Raw genomic sequence first — 22,312 nt, 5'->3', positions numbered from 1 at the left:
TGCTGAACATTTTGATATATTATACGTTTTTTTCCGACATCGTATGCAAAAATTATAGCCGTTTTACTTTTTCATGACACTTTTTTACAAAACATGTCCAAATTTAAGTTTTTTTATTTTCCTAACTAATAGATATAGTAATATAATTACACCTCGAAGGATTTTTTTTAAGTTTTTATCATATTCTTTTGTTTTTTTCAAAACTGAAATAGCGATACACGGGAGGGGGGGGGGGGGGAGGGGCTAGAGTTTGAGAAATGACCCTTTAGTCCCGGTTTGAGACACGAACTGGGACAAAAGGGCATCACACCCTTTAGTCTCGGTTCGTGTCTCAAACCGGGACTAAAGATTAGACCTTTAGCCGCTCGAACCGGGACTAATGCTCACATTAGTCCCGGTTCGTAATGCAACCGGGACTAATGTGTATATGGCTCTGTGACCAAAGCCCTGTTTCCTACTAATGAAAAATCATCCGGTTATATGTAAAAAATATCTAAGTTTGAATGAAAGTTGTCAAGTTTGTTTAAATTTACATCAAATGTGACCCCATATCAGTGTCCGGAGTCCGGACCCCTGTCCACAGACGGATGTGATGTCCGATTTGAGGGTCGGTGATGCTCTTAAGAAGTATCACGAGAAGAACAGTACACGTGATAAATTGGCAGCCTTGTCCTGAATATTTTTGTCCTATGTACAAATACTATACAGCTTCATGTACAGAGAAGATATCTCCAGAATGAATCAAGAGGAATCCTATGAAATGATTGTTGTTTGTACAAATATTGGCCATCTATCATGCCCAAGCAGTTAGTTAAACTTCATTCTCAGTATGTATGTATGTATGTATGTATGTATGTATGGAGTTAACAGCTACAGCTCCTGGCATGCTGCCGAAATGACAAGAGTGATTTGCCAGGGCTAGCTGTGCGTTTCTGATGGTCACGAGCATCCTGGAGAAACAAAGCACGTCGGTTAGTTTTTTCCAGCGAAATAGCACGTTGCTTGGGTGGAAGCAGCAAATGTTACCCACAAGCAATTCCCAAAAGCAGGTTTTTCAGCCATCTATCTCACCTTCTGATCTGCTTGTGAAATCCCTAGCAGCAAAAAGATCTTCGCTCAGGGTCAACATCTTCGCTCGCTTTACTGCGGTCTGCAGTGGTCAGCAGTATATACTCTCAGGATAAGACGAGGGCGACAAATGCCAAGGCGATGAGCGCCAACAAGTGAATCGCCTGCAAAAGACAGAGGCCATTTCCAGGCACGTCAGGCTGAGGTCTCACACAAAGTAGAAATGCCAAAGACGACAGTGCCGTCTCGTAAAGAGCAAGGCACCAAATATTCTCGGACGACGTATGTATGATCCACATTCAGAAAGTTTGCAACGAACTTGCAGAATCTCACAAAGACGGATCCCGAAGGGCGGGCCTTACCGTCCGCGTGGCGTCCGATTCATCCATGGGCGGGAGGTAGCCGCGCAGGCCGACGTCGTAGACCGGCGTGCCGTCGGGGTAGAAGAGCCCGTAGTTCCGCTCGGAGGCCGGCCCCGGCTTGAGGTTCTCGTTGAAGAGCGCGAAGACGTAGACATCTATGGGCACCGCCGGCCGCAGCGGCGTCCCTTGCTTCGTCTCTATCCTCCGCAGCAGGTTCCCGATGTAGATCCCTGCGTACTGCGGCGTGGCGCCGGCCTCGTCGGGGTCGCCCCTGGACGGCCACCCGGTCTCGGAGATCTTCACGTCCACGTCGGTGTGGCCCAGCGCCTGGACCGCGGCGTACACCGAGTCCACCTGGGCGTACAGCATGTTGTCGTAGTTGAGCCCCGTGGTCGGGTCCGTCACGCCGGCGTTGGGCTGGAACAGCACGTACTCCAGCGGCACGCCGGCGGGGTCGTCCTTGTAGGCGAAGTAGGGGTAGCAGTTAATGAGGAACGGGGACCTCGCCGCCGACAGGAAGTCGAGGAGCGGCTGGATGTAGGGCACCACGTCCGGCCGGAACGCGCCGGCGGAGGGAGGGTAGGAGCTGCCCATGATGTCCAGGGAGTGCGCCGTGGTGACGTTCACCTGCCCCTGCAGGCCCAGCGCGCCCAGCGCCTGGTACACGGACCTCATCGCCGGCAGGAGGCTGTCCTTGAGGGCGGTGTCGTTGCCCTTGAACACCTCGTTCCCGACGGTGATGCAGGTGATGCGCGTGCTCGGGAGGTACGGCCGGACGTGCTGCTGGACCCACGCCCGCGCCGCCGCCGGGTCCGTCATCGCCGACACGTTCTCGTTGCCGATGCCGATCACGAACTCCACGCCCGTGTCCAGGAACGCGCTCAGCACGTTCTGGTCGGCGTCGTAGAGCTTCACCTTGCTCACCTGCATCGACCGGAGGAGCATGGACACGCGCGACGGCGAAGGGAGGTTGTCCGCGATCTGCCCGTAGTTGATGCCGATCGATAGGCCCCCGGCTGCCAGCGCCCCATCTGCTGCCATTGTACTAACAAGTCAGAAAACCACGATCTGCATGCATGCATGCATCAACATCAAGTTCACACAGACAGAAACTGCATTTCGCTCACAGGCAAAACGAGAAGATGACTAGTAACGGGAGATCTTGACGATGAGGTTCACTATATTCATCATGACTAATTGGAGATCGTGATTAATAATTTGATTATGGTCGCTTGGAGCATATTAGTACGAAACATACATCAAGTTCGTCCAATTGGAGATACGTCCTCAAAGGTTCAAAATAAAATGAACAAAAATCTAAGCTACATCTATCTCCGCACACACGTTAGTACTTTCCTTCGTTCACTATTATATTATAAGATGTTTTAGATATTTTAATATAAACTACGGACGGACTGAAATGAATGAACAGACACATCAAAATGCGTCTACATATATCTGATTTAGAAAGAAAAGTTAGAACATCAGGAAGTACTTGTTTAATTGCACGAAACAGTGAAAGCTCGGGTCCACATATGAAAGAGCATGTGATTGGGGCATCCTACCAAGAATCAAGCCAATATAAAGACCACGTACGTTGTCAAACACCTTTGTAGAGTGTTACATTTTCTACCAGCCATCCAGTGGCCACAAGCCATCCAAAAGTACGCCAGGTTTAGCTCAAGAACTGTAACCAGCAAGCCACTTGGGCACCCTTTGGGCGATACTTTACGGGGAAAGTCATCGCAGCTCAGCACCAGATCGGATCCACGTCAATTTGGGAAGGAAAGCAAAGGGAAAATAATGCCGGAATGGCTTGGATTTGGTATTGGGATTTGGGAGATGCTCCCAAGTGGTACCTAGTGGGCAGCCTTCCTTACGCCATGGAGCACCTTGAGGGACCATGTGAGCTCCCCCGGATATTCGTTTAAAACGTACTACGTCCAGATAAGTGATAAGATAATCTCAGCAAGTACACCTAACAACCACTATCGATGGCTAGCTAGATCGTCATGTCATGCCCTTACTTAAGGGAAATCAGGCAGCCAAGATTAAATTTTAATTTCGGAGGCTTGGAACATTTAGATGTGCTCTAGTTATTGCACATCTAAATGAGTGAATCAAGTATAAAGAAAAAAAATATTCACACGAATCTCAATGTAAGATCAATGTCATATGACTTAGATGTGCAATACTTATGGCACATCTAGATGTGCTTTAGCAAAATTGATAAAATAAATGTATCAGATATCAAAGGTACAGAGAAAACAGGAAATGATGTGGTGCAATAAGTTTGATAGATGACAATGGAATGCCAGAAAGCACAAGTAAACACCAGAGTGCAGCAACAGTGGCGTGCAAGGCATTTGCGAGGATAATTAATAAAGGATCGTGTACTTTGAGTTTGAGCCCAAATCGAAACCAGTTAGCTCTACGGGGTCAACAACAGATCGATCACAAGGCCCTTTGGAGCATCATGCGATGATCATGTACCCGACTTAGACATCCAACTCTCTGTATGCCTCGCAAAACCCTCTCTAGTCCGTGCGAATATGCAACGGCGTTCCGCCGGTGTGCGAATATACATGGGAGGATGTATAGTCACAGAGCTGCACGGCGCTCACCTGTGGCCGTGAGAAGGACGGCGTAGACGAGGAGGAGGACGCGAGGCGGCGACCCTGTTCTTGACGGCTCCGCCACGGCCATGGCCGGAATACTCGAGGAGTGTGGACGCAGATAGCTTGAAGCTCCAATTCCAGCCAGGCACTGGGGAAATGCTAGCTTGACCTCTCGATGCTCGCCCGCTCGCGTGCCTGTTTGTGTGGACGGAGTGTGTTTGTCGCTCGCTTCGCTGCGCTGCGTTTTGCTTGCGTTTTTGGGCTTGGGGTGGTGTTTTGGGATATTTAAGGGGGGGCGGCAATGGTGACGACCGACGACAGTTACAGCCGTTGGTTGGGCTGCGTTGCGTGTGCTTCTGGATCGAGGGTTTTGTGCCTGATGCAGGAGGAAAGCGCGAGGAGGGAGGGAGAGCGAGGTCGGGAAGAGCCTGGGACGGAAACGATTGTGCGCGCGTGGGCCGGTCTGGCGGCAGGTACAGCCCTGCTGCCTTGTACATGTGCGCCGTCGACGCGTGTCGATCTCCGCCACGCCGACCATTCCATGTTCGGGGCGGGATCCGACGTGCGCGCCCGCAGGTTGCATTCCCCCCTCGTGATTCCTTGTCCTCCCTCCGTCGAGCCGGCTGGTTGTGGTTGGTGAGATCAGATGAGCTTCCCCAGACGAAAATAGACTCTCGCGCGCGGCACGAATCACGCCGCAGGTTTCAGGCGAGGCAACGAGACGCAAGTTGAAGGCCACACGCATGCATATGCATTTTGTACTGGACTGGACGTCCGAGAATGAATGGTTTCTCCCAAACGGGAAGCAAGGTTAAGTCGACGGCTCCGTCCTAGAGCGGGACCACGGCAGGCGGCAGGCGGCAGGCTGGCGTCGGTGCGTGGTGATGGGGCGGTGGCCGTCGACCAGTACGCGATCCGGCTGGGTGCCTGTGACGCCGCTCCGACTCGGCGGCACGTGGACCGGGCCCGCCGCCCGATCGCACGCTGTGCGCGTCCGTCAGACCAGCCGCGTTCCGGTCACGGGCTGCCTCCTTTCTTGTCCACGCCGACCTGCGACATTGCCGCATACAGTAAAAATTGTAGCAATTCGTTTGGCTCTACTTCCAATCCTATTAACATAACATGACGGGCCAGGCACCGCGCGAGCCTGTGGAATTGGCGCATTAGCTCAGACCCACGACTGGATCCTATGATTCCTTCGTTCGTGACAACAATAATTCGATACGCTACATGTGAGCAACGTCGTGATCAGCGATTCCTTTTCCTCCATTTGGCGCCTTTTAAATTCCGCATCTTTGCCCTACAAATCGTCCTCGAGCCGCCAGTTCATCGCCTTTTGCCTCCTCAACTTTTGTCTGCACTGCGCTCCCCACGACCACGACCAGGGACGGCCAGTCGCTCGCTCGCCACCTCCCTGCCACGGTGCCGCACCTAACGCCGATGGGATATCCAGTACAGGTACACGCGAATCCGTTTTGGACACGCACGCTTCGTGCCGGCCCTATTATTACATCCCTTTTCTTCGCACCAAACCGCAAAAGGTCTTTTCATGTGTGTTTCCTTATAAAAACGTACGTATACACCAACCAACCAAACAACATATACCGGCAAAGATCACAGCAATTTCGGAGTTCAAGAAAGCATCTCCTCGCGCTGTCGAGATCGATGTTTTGGTGGCGGTGGTGGTGTGTTACGTACGTACACTTTACCCCCCAAGTCAAGTGACACACCTTTCTGCACCAAAGCATCCAGATAATGGGATGATGTTGCCGCGCGCGATAGCAGAAAATGCAATGCGCGCGGCACAACACTCCGGGGAAGATTCATCCGTTCTTGTTCGTGGACGTGGCGAGAGCGGCGGCGAACCTGAAACCGATTGACGCGCCACTGCAATACCCACGGCCGTCGACGTCAAGATGGGCTCGACAGATTCCAGATACCCACATGAGAACGTAGAGAGAACGACAAAATGAAAATACAAAGTGCACTTGCTCAGGTTAAAGTCGACGGCGATGAAGGGGGGTGAGAATAAAATTTAGCTAAGATTCAGGCGACAGCTACATTATGCAGGCGGATCAGATCACACTCACAGTGCCAAAGATTGAATGAAACTAGTGCTGCTAGTAGAGGTCGGACTCCTTGTGCGTCTGGATGATGAGGTCGGAGGTGGGGTAGGCGACGCAGGTGAGCGCGTAGCCGGCGCCGACCTGCGCGTCGTCCAGGAAGGACTGGTCCGACTGGTCCACGCCACCCTCCAGGACCTTGCCGGCGCAGGTGGAGCACGCGCCGGCGCGGCACGAGTAGGGCAGCTCCACGCCGGCCTCCTCCGCCGCGTCCAGGATGTAGCTGTCCTCCGCCACCTCGATCACGCTCTCCTTCCCCTCCGGCCCGATCAGCTTCACCTTGTACACCGCCGCCGCGCGCAAGTCGCTCCGTGCTCTTGAGCCTGTCAGCGTGGGCGCCATTCTCGCCGAGCTCAGGTGCAAGTGCGCCGGTTGTTGTCTGGTGCTGTGGTTCAGGCGTGGGTTCGCTCTCAAGTTGCACAGAATTGGTGCCGTGAATGTAGTTGCCATCTCGGGTGCTTGGGGTCTGCTAAAATGGTAATCATCATTCAGAAACAAGAGAGGAGATGCTATAGTAATAACAGACAGAAAGTAGAAGGAGTTTACAGGCACAAAATTCAAGCAGAAATATTTGGCCCCAAAATTTCCACTTTTGGGTGCAATAAGGCTTAACATGTGGGCTTAAATAAATTGGTTTTACACTACTTCAAAACCCAACACTTCAATTAGACCTGTCCCAAAATTATGCTTTACAAGGACCAATTTTTTTTGGACGGTCACCGGGGGGGAGGATCCCCACCTGAATATATTGCTCAAAAAGCTGCCAAAGCCTGAACCAGTTTATAAGGAAAACCAGACCGAAAACCTACACAAGTTGACCCTGTTTATGAGGGAAACCGGGCTGAAAACCGTACAGGTAACAAGGTTACAGAAGAAGAGAAAAAAATTGACGCCCAGGAGAAGGCACGACCTAGCTAGCATGCAGAAAGACCAACACCACGAGAGACACAAGTAGATGTGGGGTGTTGTTGAGGGATCACAATGCCAAGACTATGCAAACAACCTAACGCACCGCACCGGCGTGCGTACCAAGCCCCACGGCCCACGGCACAACAGAGTATCATCCATAATCAACGAGTGTCAAACCATAACACGAACCTTGACTGGGAGATCCGCCACGAGCGGTCGAGACGATTAGCAGGTTGGGGAGGCACTTATCTACTATATACGGCAGCAAAATTATTTAGAAAGTATGGTGTTGATTGAGCTATACGATGTGACCAAGCAATCAAATTAGTATTTCTGGCTAGAAAATAGGTCTGAAAGCAAGTGCTAAAATGAAGTAAAGTGTCACAACTATGTCCTACCCGTCTTAGCAGGTACCCCATCTGTTCACAAATGTAAGACGTTTTCGCAGTTACGAAAGAACAACAATATCGTCTGATCACAGAAGTTTGTCATATCCACTTCGAAGAAAGCAATACAACTCTTCCCCACGACACCTTTCGCACGGAAAAAAAAGGCAGAAGAATGACCCGAATGGGCCATAAAACATGGACATTAGAAGCTAGTTGATGAGCATGGACCAAATTTTTTAATCTCTGACAATGGACATTAATTAAAGTAGAAGCGATGCTATTACAGTCAAGTAAGTGCCTGATGAGTAAAAGATATCCAGTTGCAGCCAATAGTTTTCGACAACATGTATTTGGGATTGGGATATGGATGAGACTGCAAAGTGCATGACACATATCAAGTCTATGGTAGTGAATCAGCTTTTCCGTTTATGTGGGAAACTCTATGTGGATCTTTGTCATCCGCACTTGAATGACCCGCCGCATGATATAGTATGACGCGAGACCTTTTAGATTTCCTTTTCACCACAAAGCTCTTTCAGAGTAAGCTGAAACCCTTAGAACATAAGTAATGCCGATAAGAGTAAGCGCGGCATCTTTGACAGCATGTTGTGCATGTCAAGCCCAATACTCTACTTTACATATCTGCAGATAAGGTTGTGGTTTGGGCACTGAAACTAAGCCGTAATTTTATATGCTGCTGATGTCAAAACAGAAAGTAATGTCAAGTGATACTAGTAGTGCTTATTAGATTTGGGGTTGGACAGTTGGACTTGGACCCATATAATTCGACAGGCATGGTCAGAACTCAGTATAGTATACCTATCAGATTTGTCCATCCTACAGAAACCTCAAGTAATCAGCGAACTCATAGTGCTACACATTTATGAGAGGGAGGGAGCAGAGCATGAGTGGCGAAGCAGGCAAGACGAGGTGCAGGCGGGGTTCCCTGCATTGCACATTCGCATCGCACTAGAGTCTACACAGCACAGGCGAAATCAACCAAGTGATGAACATTGAACAGTGGTGGTTTACCGTTGCATTTGGGCACCACTTATCTGACGCGGGATTTGGAAATTGGGAGATGGGATGAGAAGAGCAGAGGAGACTGACCTGGTACTGGTAGGAAGGAAGGAAGTGTGCCGCCGCCGCGCTGCAATCTGGAGCGAGGCAAAGGGGGAGAGGGGAAGAGGAGGAGCGTGGAAATGGAACGGTCACGGGGCGCTTGGCTGGGATACGGATGAGAAGAGAAGAGACGCGTCATTGACACCAGGCGGCAGGCGCGGCCGGGGGCCCTTGGTCGGATCCCGCGTCCCCGCGCCATCCGGCATTTTGTGCGCCAACGGGAGCACGGATCCGACGGTAGCGTTCTGGATGCTTCGGTTGCTCCGCTCCTGCTGGCTCCGCTCCTGCTGGACGGACGCCACGGCGGCGACAGACGGTGTTTTAGCCGCGCCACCCTCAGACAACTTTTTCGGGGTTGGCATCGAAAAAACGTCTTAGAATGTTGAAATCCGCCTGTTCGGCCCGTTTTTTGGCTCGACGATCGCAGGCCGAACCCGGCGTACTGGGGGGCGCTCGGGTGCTCCGGCGCAAGGGAAAAATACGTCTGGCCCACACCGTTAGGGGAAAAGTTAAGTATTTCTTCCCGATTCGCCTCCCACCCCCCACGCGCTCAGCCGCCAACCGGCTGTATCCCGGTGCCGCCCACCGCCCCGCCACCGCTAGATAGTCCATCCCGTCGGAAAAAGAGCAGAGGTTTCGCCGAGGCAGCCCTTCCACCACCAGTTGGGCGATTTTTTCGTCGTTTCCGGCCGCGGAGGGGCAGTTTCGGCGGGTACATGCCCACCGCGCCCGTAAGGTGTTCGGCGATTTTGCCTGCCTCGGCAATGGACTCGGACGACGAGGGAGCGCTCGTCGCGCTGCTGGAGGAGGAAGCCGAGGCCGACGTCCAGGAAGAGGAACATCTCATGGTCCTCGCCGCCTTCGTCGACCTCCTGGCGAGCAATGAAAAGCCGCGGCGAGGTGGCTCGGTGCTGGGGCGGATGAAAGCAAAGAACCGGCATCGTCTCGAAGGCTACTGCATGCTCTACTCCAACTACTTCGCCGACGCTCCACTGCACGGCGACAAAATATTTCGGCGCCGTTATCGGATGAGCCGAAAACTTTTCCTCAGGATTGTGAATTCCATCTGGGAGTTCGACAGCTACTTCAAGTGCAAGAAGGATTGCACCGGCAAATTTGGATTCACCTCGATCCAGAAGTGCACGACAGCGATGAGGATGCTTGCATACGGAGCTCCTGGTGATTCACTCGGCGACTATTGGCGCATGGCCGAGTCCACCACCATTGAGTGCTTCTACAAGTTATGTCGGGCAATGGTGGCAGTGTTTGGACCGCAATACTTGCGAACACCCAATGCGGAAGACACTGCTCGGATCCTAGCGCAGAATGCAGCAAGAGGATTTCCTGGGATGCTTGGAAGTATCGACTGCATGCATTGGAAATGGAAGAACTGCCCATTTGCTTGGCAGGGGATGTACAAAGGCGCCAAAGGCGGTTGTAGTGTGGTACTTGAGGCGGTGGCCACACAGGACCTCTAGATTTGGCACTCCTTCTTTGGTATGCCAGGAACTCACAATGACATCAATGTGCTGCAGTGCTCCCCTGTCTTTGTCAAGCTTGTTGAAGGTCATTCTCCTCTGGTGAACTTCGAGGTCAATGGGCGGCACTACAACAAGGGGTACTACCTAGCTGATGACATCTATCCGAGATGGTCTATGAGGGAGTCCTAGATTAGGGGGTCTCTGGATAGCCGGACTATATCCTTTGTCTGGACTTTTGGGCTATGAAGATACAAGATTGAAGACTTCGTCCCGTGTCCGGATGGGACTCTTCTTGGCGTGGAAGGCAAGCTAGGTAATACGGATATGTAGATCTCCTCCCTTGTAACCGACTCTGTGTAACCCTAGCCTCCTCCGGTGTCTATATAAACCGGAGGGTTTAGTCCGTAGGACAACATACAATCATACGATAGGCTAGCTTCTAGGGTTTAGCCTCTACGATCTCGTGGTAGATCAACTCTTGTAATACTCATATCATCAAGAATAATCAAGCAGGACGTAGGGTATTACCTCCATCAAGAGGGCCCGAACCTGGGTAAACATCGTGTCCCCTGCCTCCTGTTACCATCCGCCTTAGACGCACAGTTCGGGACCCCCTACCCGAGATCCGCCAGTTTTGAAACCGACATTGGTTCTTTCATTGAGAGTTCCATTGTATCGTCACCATAAGGCTTGATGGTTCCTTCGATCATCGGTAGCGATGCGGTCCAGGGTGAGCTTTTCCTCCCCGGACAGATCTTTCGGTGGCTTCGCACTGCGGGCCAATTCGCTTGGCCATCTGGAGCAGATCGAGAGCTACGCCCCCGGCCATCAGGTCAGATTCGGAAACTTAAACTACACTGCCGACGTCTGCGGAGACTTGATCTTCGACGGATTCGAGCCCGTGTCAGGTGCGCCGCACAGTCATGACGAGCACGCCGTAACTCTGTCGTCGGAGAATGTTCGGGAGATCGCATCTACAACTACTCCGGCCTTCAATCCGGAGCAAATTGCGCCATCCAAGGACGGAGGGATAGACCCCGCCATGGAGGCCACACTCTCAGTGGCGATGGAGCCGGATACTGACTTCACCGCTTACGAGAGCCGTGTCGCCGAACCACTGGATTCATCTCCGGCCACGGACTCCGAGCCGCCTGCATCCGTGCCCATCGAATCCGACTGGGTGCCGATTATGGAGTTCACCTCCGCGGATATCTTTCAGCACTCGCCTTTCAACGATGTGCTAAATTCGTTAAAGTCTCTCTCCTTGTCGGGAGAACCTTGGCCGAACTATGTCCGGCTAGAATGGGATACAGACAACGAAGAAATTCGCTGCCCGCCCACCACCCACTTAGTAGCCACTATCGACGACTTAACCGACATGCTCAACTTCGACTCCGAAGACATCGACGGCATGGACGAAGATGCAGGAGACGAACAGGATCCAGCTCACATGACATATATATGGTGGACACCCCTAAAGAAGGCAATGGCGACGAGACAGCGGAGGATGACCCCTCCAAGAAGCAACCCAAGCGCCGATGTCAGCGGCGCCGCTCTAAGTCCCGCCACAACAAAAGTAGTGATACCGGCACATGAGATAATAACACTCCGGATAGTGCTGAAGACAACCACAATCTCCTCCAGCACGATGTAGAGCCGGAGGATGAACAAGCCAGCCCTCCAGAGCAGGCAGCAGATGGAGAACCGGAGGAGGACAATTACATGCCTCTCTTCGAAGACGAGGCGAGCCTCGGCGACGAAGAATTTATCGTGCCCGAGGACCCCATCGGACAGGAGCGCTTCAAGCACCGGCTTATGGCCACAGCAAATAGTCTGAAGAAAAAGTAACAACAACTTCAAGCTGATCAAGACTTGCTAGCAGATAGATGGACCAAAGTCCTTGCGGCCGAGGAATACGAACTCGAGCGCCCCTCCAAGAGTTACCCAAAACGCAGGTTGCTACCTCACCTCGAGGAGGAAGCATTGAAACCTCATGCACCAGTGTACGATGCGGCCGACCGGCCACTACGTGGCCGAGCCAAAGAGGCGTTTCAGCCTGCACCCCGCCGCCACTCAATCAAAAATACCAAGGCCCGGGGCAACACACGGGACCTGCGAGACGTATGGGACAGCAGGGCAAAACTCGCAAGGTCAATATATGGGTCACGGGCGCGTGCGCCAACGCGGGACGATGATCGTCGCGCCGGATACACGAAAAGTAAATCTGACCGGGCCAAATACAGCAGACAAGACTCATATGAACTGCGTCATGATATAGCCCGGCACAGAGGTGCCGCACACCCCCTATGCTTCACGAATGAAGTTATGGATCACGAATTCCCGGAGGGTTTCAAACCCGTAAATATCGAATCTTGTGATGGTACAACAGATCCCGTTGTATGGATTGAGGATTTCCTCCTTCACACCCACATGGCTCGTGGTGATGATCTACATGCCATCAAGTACCTCCCATTAAAACTCAAAGGACCAGCTCGGCATTGGCTGAATAGCTTGCCAGCAGACTCCGTCGGTAGTTGGGAGGATCTGGAATACGCATTCCTTGACAACTTCCAGGGCACTTATGTGCGACCACCGGACGCTGATGACTTGAGCCATATAACTCAGCACCCCGGGGAATCGGCCAGGCAATTCTGGACACGATTGCTAACAAAGAAAAACCAAATTATCGACTGTCCGGATGCAGAGGCCTTAGCAGCATTCAAGCATAACATCTGCGACGAGTGGCTTGCCCGACACCTCAGCCAGGAGAAGCCGAAGTCTATGGCAGCCCTCACGACACTCATGACCTGCTTTTGCGTGGGCGAGGATAGCTGGCTGGCTCGCAGCAACAACACATCCAGGAATCCGGGCACTCCGGATAACAAAGATGCCAACGGCAAATCATGACGCAACAAACACAAGCGCCGCAAATATGGTGATAAAACCAAAAATACGACAGTTAATGCCAGATTCAGGGTCTCAAAGCCCGGTCAGCGGAAAGGGCCCCACAAAAATACAAATCCGGGTCCATCCAGTCTGGACCGCATACTCGCTCGCCAATGCCAAATTCATGGCACCCCAGAAACGCCAGCCACCATACCAACAGAGAATGCTGGGTCTTCAAACAAGCTCGCAAGGCAGGCGCCAAACACAAAGAGGGGTCTCAAAGCGACGATAGCAACGAAGAGCCCAGTTTCCGAATAGAGGAGGGTAAAAGAAATCCCCCCCCCCCCATACTCAATCGGTGAATGTGGTAAATATCACCCAACCGGCCCACTTGATATAAGCTAGGGACGGTCACCTTCAACCGCACGGATCGTCCGGTTAAAGCCAATTGGGGCAATCCAGCCCCACTAATCCTCGAACCAATAGTAGATGGGTTCCACCTCACTCGACTCCTTATGGACGGAGGTAGAAGTTTAAACCTGCTTTACCAGGATATAGTGCGCAAGACGGGCATCGACCAGTCAACGATCAAGGCCACTAAAGCCACTTTTAGAGACATCATACCAGATATGGAGTAACTATCAAGCACTGCTCGGGCGAACCACTTTCGCTCGATTCAACGCGGTACCACATGGTGCCTACCGTAAGCTCACAATGCCCGGTCCACGCGGTGTCATCACGGTTCATGGCAAGGCCGAATTTTCTTTCGACGCCAACAAATACATCACTGCCTTAGCAGCAGGAACACCGAGCAGCACCTCACAGCCGAACCTCGAGTCGGCACCTAGGCTCCAGGACACCGTCAAGGGGCTCCGAACTACTTCACGGAAGGATACTCTGGCTCGTCCAGGGTTCAAGTAAACACTCCGGCGAAGGCCACGACAGGCCGAACTCAGCGGCTCAACCGCCTTCCGGCACGCAAACATTTCTTATATTTCCTTCGCAGGTCCACCTTCGCACCGACCAGGACGGACTCCACAGAGGCAGCTCGAACGCGCCTGGGGATCCTTAGTAGTTGCAGATGCTTGCTAATAGTTCCAATCATGAGTGCATAGAATTCCAAGTCAGGGATGACATGCTAGCAGTGGCCTCTCCCACATAATACTTGCTATCGGTCTAGTAAAGTAGTCAATTGCTTAGGGGCAATTTCACAACTCCTACCACCACTTTTCCACACTCGCTATATTTACTTTATTGTTTCTTTATCTAAACAGCCCCTACTTTTTATTTGCGTACTCTTTATTATCTTGCAAACCTATCCAACAACACCTACAAAGTACTTCTAGTTTCATACTTGTTCTAGGTAAAGCGAACATCAAGCATGCGTAGATTTGTATCGGTGGTCGATAGAACTTGAGGGAATATTTATTCTACCTTTAGCTCCTCGTTGGGTTCGACACTCTTACTTATCGAAAACTGTTGCGATCCCCTATACTTGTGGGTTATCAATCATTTTTTATATATACTTTCAAAAGCACAACAAAGAATTCTGCTTCTTTATGTGTATAATATGATTTACAAATACAATGATCTCAAAATCATAAGGTTGAATTCAAAAAATTAATCCAAATTATGTTCTACTAAAATGTATGGATCAGTAATATCTACATATTAAATAACATAGATGTGCGTGAATTCATATGAGTATGCATGCTTGATAGATCAATTTTGGTTCGAGTATGGATTACATGTATCATCATCTCGAATTGAAATATTTGAATCCCTTTTATGTTCACTCCTTTAACGCCCATCTCTCTCGTATGCATGCTCCTTCATGTAGCTATCACTCTCTTTTCTCCAACTCACCCGCACGCTCACTTCATGTTTCTCCTATCGTCGCAAACATGGTCTCTCGACGTCTCCCTTGAGAAGTGTCACACTCTCCCTATCATTATACATTACACGGTTTTCATTATCTCTCATGTCTCAACCGTTCTCTCGTATCACTAGGTACCTAAGCTTTCTTTTTCACCGCCACACACACGGCCTCCACTCGTATTTCACTTTGTCTTTCTCTATATGGGATTCTCTCACACACCCTATATGTTTCTAGATATGAATCATACCACTAAAATTACTCTCTCTCTCCTGTAGACACAACATTTGTTGCGGTCTCCTTTTCGTCTCCATCCCAGACTGACATTATTCATTTGTTTATCGATCAGACAAACTCCCCCTCTCTCACACACACAACTCCTGCTTCCACTCCCCTTCTCGACTACCGTCTCTCTCACACACACACACACAAAACTCTCGCTTTCGCACCCCGACTCGTATTTCTCTCACAAACATTTATCGACTAGCCTCTAGATAGGTTTATACACCCGCACACTCATGCTTCCACTATCGCATACATGTCTCTCTCCCTCTCCTTGTATCTATGTAGATTTTTCTTCCCTTCTTGAGACACACCCTCTCGATCGTGCACACACACTATCGCCTCATTTTAAGCTGATACCTCTCGCACACACACTCTTTGTGTCTTTGTCACACATGCACTTCGTCCTCCTCCTCTCTCCCCCTCTCTCTCTCTCAACACATGGGCTTTTCGCAACAACTAGCAAGATGCCCATGCGTTGCAGGGAACATGAAGATGCATTTGTATGAGTAGTTTATCTTGTGGGAGAAAAGGATGAACAAGGGAAGGCCTTATTTGCAAGTGTGGAGAGGGGCGTGGGTATCTTTTTGCAAAATTGCCATAGTTTCCTTCCTATCCGTCAGATATAGATCGGACGGCCTATATTGCAGGATGGTAGGCACACGATCATCACCGACTATGCTTTTTTATAAGAGTAGGGATAAAAAACAGAGTTGGTGATGATGGTGGGCCTGCCATCCTGCAATATAGGCCGTCCAATTTATATCTGACGGATAGGAACGAAACTATGGAAATTTACCCGCACTCCTCTCCACATTTGCAGATAAGGCCTTCCCTCGACCATCCTTTTCTCCCACAAGATCTTGATGTTCCGTGCAATGCACGTGCATCTTGCTAGTAAGAGTAGAAATTAGACATATACTGTTGGGGAACGTAGCAGAAATTTAAAATTTTCTACGCATCACCAAGATCAATCTATGGAGTAATCTAGCAACGAGGGGAAGGAGAGTGCATCTACATACCCTTATAGATCGCTAAGCGGAAGCGTTCAAGTGAACGGGGTTGATTGAGTCGTACTCGTCGTGATCCAAATCACCAATGATCCTAGCACCGAACGGACGGCACCTCCGCGTTCAACACACGTACAAAACGGAGACATCTCCCATGCCTTGATCCAGCAAGGAGGAGGGAGAGGTTTAGGAAGAGGGCTCCAACAGCTGCACGACGGCGTGGTGGTGGTGGAGCTGCAGTACTCCGGCAGGGCTTCGCCAAGCTCTTGTGGAGGAGGAGAAGTGTTGGGGAGGGGAGGGGCTGCGCCAGGGATGTCATGTGCAGCCCTCCCCTAGCCCCTCTATTTATAGGGGAAGGAGGAAGGGGGCCGGCCCCCTCTAGATCTCATCTAGAGGGGGGGGCGGCGGCCAAGGGGAGGGGGCTTGCCCCCCAAGCTAGGGGGGCGCCCCCTTTAGGGTTTCCCCTCCCAACCCTAGGCGCATGGGCCCAAGGGGGGGATTCCCTTTCCTCTACAGCCCATTAGGCCCTCCGAGAGAGGTGGCCCCTCCCGGTGGACCCCCGGAAACCCTCCGGTGGCCCCGGTACAATATCGATATGCCCCCGAACCTTTCCGGTGACGTCCGGGATCTCATCCGGGACTCCGAACAACATTCGGTAATCACATACAAGTCTTCCTAACAACCCTAGCGTCACCGAACCTTAAGTGTGTAGACCCTACGGGTTCGGGAGACATGCAAACATGACCGACACGACTCTCCGGTCAATAACCAACAGCGGGATCTGGATACCCATGTTGGCTCCCACATGTTCCACGATGATCTCATCGGATGAACCACGATGTCGAGGATTCAATCAATCCCGTATTCAATTCCCTTTGTCTAGCGGTACGATACTTGCCCGAGATTCGATCGTCGGTATCCCGATACCTTGTTCAATCTTGTTACCTGCAAGTCTCTTTACTCGTTCCGTAACACATCATCCCGTGATCAACTCCTTGGTCACATTGTGCACATTATGATGATGTCCTACCGAGTGGGCCCAGAGATACCTCTCCGTTTACACGGAGTGACAAATCCCAGTCTCGATTCGTGCCAACCCAACAGACACTTTCGGAGATACCTGTAGTGTACCTTTATAGTCACCCAGTTACGTTGTGACATTTGGCACACCCAAAGAACTCCTACGGTATCCGGGAGTTACACAATCTCATGGTCTAAGGAAATGATACTTGACATTAGAAAAGCTTTAGCAAACGAACTACACGATCTTGTGCTAGGCTTAGAATTGGGTCTTGTCCATCACATCATTCTCCTAATGATGTGATCCCGTTATCAACGACATCCAATGTCCATGGTCAGGAAACCGTAACCATCTATTGATCAACGAGCTAGTCAACTAGAGGCTTACTAGGGACATGGTGTTGTCTATGTATCCACACATGTATCTGAGTTTCCTATCAATACAATTCTAGCATGGGTAATAAACGATTATCATGAACAATGAAATATAATAGTAATAACTTAATTTATTATTGCCTCTAGGGCATATTTCCAACAGTCTCCCACTTGCACTAGAGTCTATAATCTAGTTCACATCGCCATGTGATTAACACTCACAGGTCACATCGCCATGTGACCAACATGCAAGAGTCTACTAGACTCAATGATCTAGTTCACATCACTATGTGATAAACACTCAAAGAGTTATGGGTTTGATCATGTTATGCTTGTGAGAGAGGTTGTAGTCAACGGGTCTTGCCATATTCAGATCCCTATGTATTTCGCAAAACTTTATATCGTAGATGCTGCTACCACGTTCCACTTGGAGATATTCCAAATTGTTGCTCCATTATACGTATCCGGTATCTCTACTCAGAGCTATCCGGATAGGTGTTAAGCTTGCATCGACGTAACTCTTTACGTCGAACTCTTTATCACCTCCATAACCGAGAAACATTTCCTTATTCCTCTAAGGACAATTTTGACTGCTATCTGGTGATCTACTCCTAGATCACCTTTGTACCCTCTTGCCAGACATGTGGCAAGGCACACGTCAGGTGCGGTACTCAGCATGGCATAGCGTATAGAGCCTATGACAAAAGCATAGGGGACGACCTTCGTCCTTCCTCTTTCTTCTGCCGTGGTCAATCTTTGAGTCTTACTCAACTTCATACCTTACAACTCAGGTAAGAACCCCTTCTTTGACTGATCTATTTTGAACTCCTTCAAAAACATGTCAAGGTGTGCGTTCTTTGAAAGTATCATGAGGCGTTTTGATCTATCACTATAGATCTTGATGCCCAATATGTAAGCAGCTTTATCCAGGTCTTCCTTTGAAAATTACTCTTCAAACAACCATTTATGCTTTCCAGAAATTCTACATTATTTCGGATCAACAATATGTCATCCACATATACTTATCAGAAATGTTGTAGTGCTCCCACTCACTTTCTTGTAAATACAAGTTTCTAACAAACATTGTATAAAACTAAAAGCTTTGATCACTCCATCAAAACATATATTCCGATTTCGAGATGCTTGCTCTAGTCCATAGAAGGATCGCTAGAGCCAGCATACCTTTTAGCATCCTTAGGATCGACAAAACCTTTTATTGTGTCACATACAACTTTTTCTTACGAAAACTGGTAAGAAAACTTGTTTTGACATCCATCTGTCAGATTTCATAATTGAAAAATACAGCTAATGCTAACATGATTCCGACGGACTTAAGTATCGCTATGGGTGAGAAATTCTCATCGTAGTCAACTCCTTGAACTTGTGAAAAGACTCTTTCGCACAAGTCGAGCTTCATAGACGGTAACATTACCGCCCACATCCGTCTTCTTCTTAAAGATCCATTTATCTCAATGGCTTGCCGATCAACGGGCAAGTCCACCAAAGTCCATACTTTGTTCTGATACATGGATCCTATCTCGGATTTCATGGCTTCTAACCATTTGTCGGAATATGGGCCCACCATTGCTTCTCCATAGTTCGTAGGTTCACTGTTGTCCAACAACATGATATTTAAGACAGGATTACCGTACCACTTAGGAGTAGTACATATCCTTGTCGACCTACGAGGTTCGATAGCAACTTGATCTGAAGCTTCATGATCACTATCATTAACTTCCTGTTCAACAGACGTAGGCTCCACAGAAAACATCTTTCTATGTTGCATCACTCTCTGGTTGAAGTAAAGGTTCGACAACCTCATCAAGTTCTATCTTCCTCCCACTCAATTCTTTCGAGAGAAACTCCTTCTCGAGAAAGGACCCGTTCTTAGCGACAAACAATTTGCCCTCGGATTTGAGATAGAAGGTATACCCAACTGTCACCTTTGGGTATTCTATGAAGATGTGTTTGTATGCTTTGGGTTCGAGCTTCTCTGGCTGAAGCCTTAAGCATCGCAGCCCCAAACATTAAGAAACGACAACTTTGGTTTCTTGCCAAACCAATGTTCATGCGACGTCGTCTCAACAGACTTAGATGGTGTCCTATCTAAAGTGAATGCAGCTGTCTCTAATGCATAACCTCAAAATGAAAATGGTAGATTGGTAAGAGACATCATAGATCGCACCATATCTCATAGGGTTCAATTATGACGTCCGGACACACCATAACCTAGTGGTGTTCCAGGTGGCTTCAACTGTGAAACAATTCCACAATGTCTTAAGTGTTTACCAAACTCATAACTCAGATATTCTCATTGATCAGATCGTAGGAATTTGATCTTCTTGTTATGATGATTCTTAACTTCACTCTGAAATCGCTTGAACTTTTCAAACGTTTCAGACTTGTGCTTCATTAAGTAAATATACCTATATCTACTCAAATCGTTAGTGAAGATGAGAAAATAGCGATATCCACCGCACGCTTCAATTCTCATTGGATCACACGCATCAGCATGCATGATTTCCAACAAGTCACTTGCCCATTTCATTATACCTGAAAACGGGGTCTTAGTCATCCTGCCCATGAGGCGTGGCTCGCATGTGTCAAGCGATTCAAAATCAAGTGACTTCAAACATCCATCGATATGGAGTTTCTTCATGCATCTTACACCAATATGACCTAAGCGGCAGTGCCACAAGAAAGTGGTACTATCGTTATTAACTCTACATCTTTTGGCGTGAACATGTGTATTACTACGACCAAGATTCAATGAACCATTCACATAGGGTGCATGACCATGAAAGGTATTATTCATGTAAACAGAATAACCATTATTCTCTAACTTAAATGAATAACCGTATTGCAATGAACATGATCTAATCATATTCATGCTCAACGTAGACACCTGATAACATTTATCTAGGTTCAATACTAATCCCGAAGGCAGATGGAGCGTGCGATGGTGATCTCATCAACTTTGAAAACACTTCCAACACACATCGTCACCTCGCCCTTAGCCAGTCTCCGTTTAGTCCGTAGCTTTTGCTTCAAGTCACCAATAATAGTAACTGAACCGGTATCCAATACCTAGGTGCTACTAGGAATACTAGTAAGGTACACATTTAATAACATGTATATACTTTGTTGAAGTTGCCAGCCTTCTTATCTACCATGCATTTGGGGTAATTCCGCTACCAGTGACTGTTCCCCTTACAATAGAAGCACTTAGTCTCGGGTTTGGGTTCAACCTTGGGTTCCTTCACTGGAGCGGCAAATGGTTTTCCATCCATGAAGTTTCCCTTTTAGCCCTTGCCCTTCTTGAAACCAGTGGTCTTGTTAAACCATCAACACTTGATGCTCCTTCTTGATTTCTACCTTTTGCGGTCTTAAGCACCACGAACAGCTCCGGGATCAACTCCATCCCTTGCATGTCATAGTTCATCACGAAGATCTAGTAGCTTAGTGATAGTGGCTAGAGAACTCTATCAATCACTATCTTATCTCGAAGTTTAACTCCCACTTGATTTAAGTGATTGTAGCACCCAGACATTCTGAGCACATGCTCACTAGCTGAGCTATTCTCCTCCATCTTGTTGGCAAAAGAACTTGTCAGAGGTCTCACACCTCTCAACACGGGCATGAGCCTGAAATTCCAATTTCAGCTCTTGGAACATCTCATATGTTCTATGGCGTTCAAAACATCATTGGAATCCCGATTCTAAGCCGTAAAGTATGGTGCACTAAACTATCAAGTAGTCATCAGGACGTGTCTGTCAGGTGTTCACAACATCCACAGACGACATTGTAGGGGTTTGCACATCGAGCGGTGCATCAAAGACGTAAGCCTTCTGTGCAGCAGTGAGGACACTCCTCGGACTACGGACCTAGTCCGCATCATTGCTTACAATATCTTTCAACTTAATCTTTCTCTAGGAACGTATTGAAACACGGAGCTACAACGTGAGCTATTTATCTACAACATATTTGCAAAGACAATTTAGACTATGTTCATGATAATTAAGTTCATCTAATCAAATTATTTAATGAACTCCCACTCAGATAGACATCCCTCTAGTCATCTAAGTGAAACATGATCCGAGTCAACTAGGCCGTGTCCGATCATCACGTGAGACGGACTAGTCAACATCGGTGAACATCTTCATGTTGATCGTATCTTCTATACGACTCATGCTTGACCTTTCGGTCTTCCGTGTTCCGAGGCCATGTTTGTACATTCTAGGCTCGTCAACTCAACCTAAGTGTATTGCGTGTGTTAATTTGGCTTACACCCTTGTATTCGGACGTTAGAATCTATCACACCCGATCATCACGTGGTGCTTCAAAACGACGAACCTTCGCAACGGTGCACAGTTAGGGGGGACACTATCTTGAAATTTTAGTGAGGGATCATCTTATTTAAGCTACCGTTGTTCTAAGCAAATAAGATGTAAAACATGATAAACATCACATGCAATCAAATAGTGACATGATATGGCCAATATCATTTTGCTCCTTTTGATCTCCATCTTCGGGGCTCCATGATCATCGTTGTCACCGGCATGACACCATGACCTCCATCATCATGATCTCCATCGTCGTGTCTTCTTGAAGTTGTCTCGTCATCTATTACTTCTACTACTATGGCTAACGCTTTAGCAATAAAGTAAAGTAATTACATGACGTTTAAGTTGACACGCAGGTCATAAATAAATTAAGACAACTCCTATGGCTCTTGCCAGTTGTCATACTCATCGACATGCAAGTCGTGATTCCTATTACAAGAGCATGATC

General features: G+C 48.9%; 2 protein-coding genes across 4 annotated transcripts; both read right to left on the bottom strand.

Annotated features, from left to right (window-relative positions):
• Positions 1-651: 651 nt before the first annotated feature.
• On the bottom strand, positions 652-4,649 carry LOC125538033 (glucan endo-1,3-beta-glucosidase 14-like). Of its 2 annotated transcripts, none has more exons than XM_048701342.2 (4): positions 4,055-4,649; positions 1,431-2,464; positions 1,072-1,232; positions 652-950 (listed from the first exon to the last, which is right to left on the bottom strand). In XM_048701342.2, the coding sequence occupies exons 1-3, from the start codon at positions 4,629-4,631 to the stop codon at positions 1,176-1,178; spliced, it is 1,668 nt and encodes a 555-aa protein (XP_048557299.2). In that variant the 5' UTR covers positions 4,632-4,649; the 3' UTR covers positions 652-950; positions 1,072-1,175. The 2 variants fall into 2 exon arrangements, with proteins under 2 accessions (XP_048557299.2, XP_048557300.2); XM_048701343.2 differs by having other exon boundaries at positions 1,431-2,461; positions 4,055-4,643.
• Positions 4,650-6,018: 1,369 nt separating this feature from the next.
• LOC125538034 (uncharacterized) lies at positions 6,019-8,828 on the bottom strand. Of its 2 annotated transcripts, none has more exons than XM_048701345.2 (2): positions 8,580-8,828; positions 6,019-6,640 (listed from the first exon to the last, which is right to left on the bottom strand). In XM_048701345.2, the coding sequence occupies exon 2, from the start codon at positions 6,619-6,621 to the stop codon at positions 6,169-6,171; it is 453 nt and encodes a 150-aa protein (XP_048557302.1). In that variant the 5' UTR covers positions 6,622-6,640; positions 8,580-8,828; the 3' UTR covers positions 6,019-6,168. The 2 variants fall into 2 exon arrangements, with proteins under 2 accessions (XP_048557302.1, XP_048557301.1); XM_048701344.2 differs by having other exon boundaries at positions 6,019-6,637; positions 8,580-8,821.
• Between the last annotated feature and the right edge of the window lie 13,484 nt (positions 8,829-22,312).

This window comes from Triticum urartu, chromosome 2A, assembly GCF_056163025.1.
Source record: "Triticum urartu cultivar PI428250 chromosome 2A, HENAU_Tu73, whole genome shotgun sequence".
NCBI lineage: Eukaryota > Viridiplantae > Streptophyta > Magnoliopsida > Poales > Poaceae > Triticum > Triticum urartu.
This window is presented reverse-complemented; position numbering and strand designations above follow the sequence as displayed.

Excerpts from the sequence above, each read along its gene's own strand:
- LOC125538034 (XM_048701345.2), bottom strand. The coding sequence starts at position 6,621 with ATGGCAACTACATTCACGGCACCAATTCTGTGCAACTTGAGAGCGAAC.
- LOC125538033 (XM_048701342.2), bottom strand. The coding sequence starts at position 4,631 with ATGCAACCTGCGGGCGCGCACGTCGGATCCCGCCCCGAACATGGAATG. Across the intron at positions 2,465-4,054 it reads CGTCCTTCTCACGGCCACAG|CAGATGGGGCGCTGGCAGCC; the intron begins GTGAGCGCCGTG and ends GTACAATGGCAG. Across the intron at positions 1,233-1,430 it reads AATCGGACGCCACGCGGACG|GCGATTCACTTGTTGGCGCT; the intron begins GTAAGGCCCGCC and ends TGTCTTTTGCAG.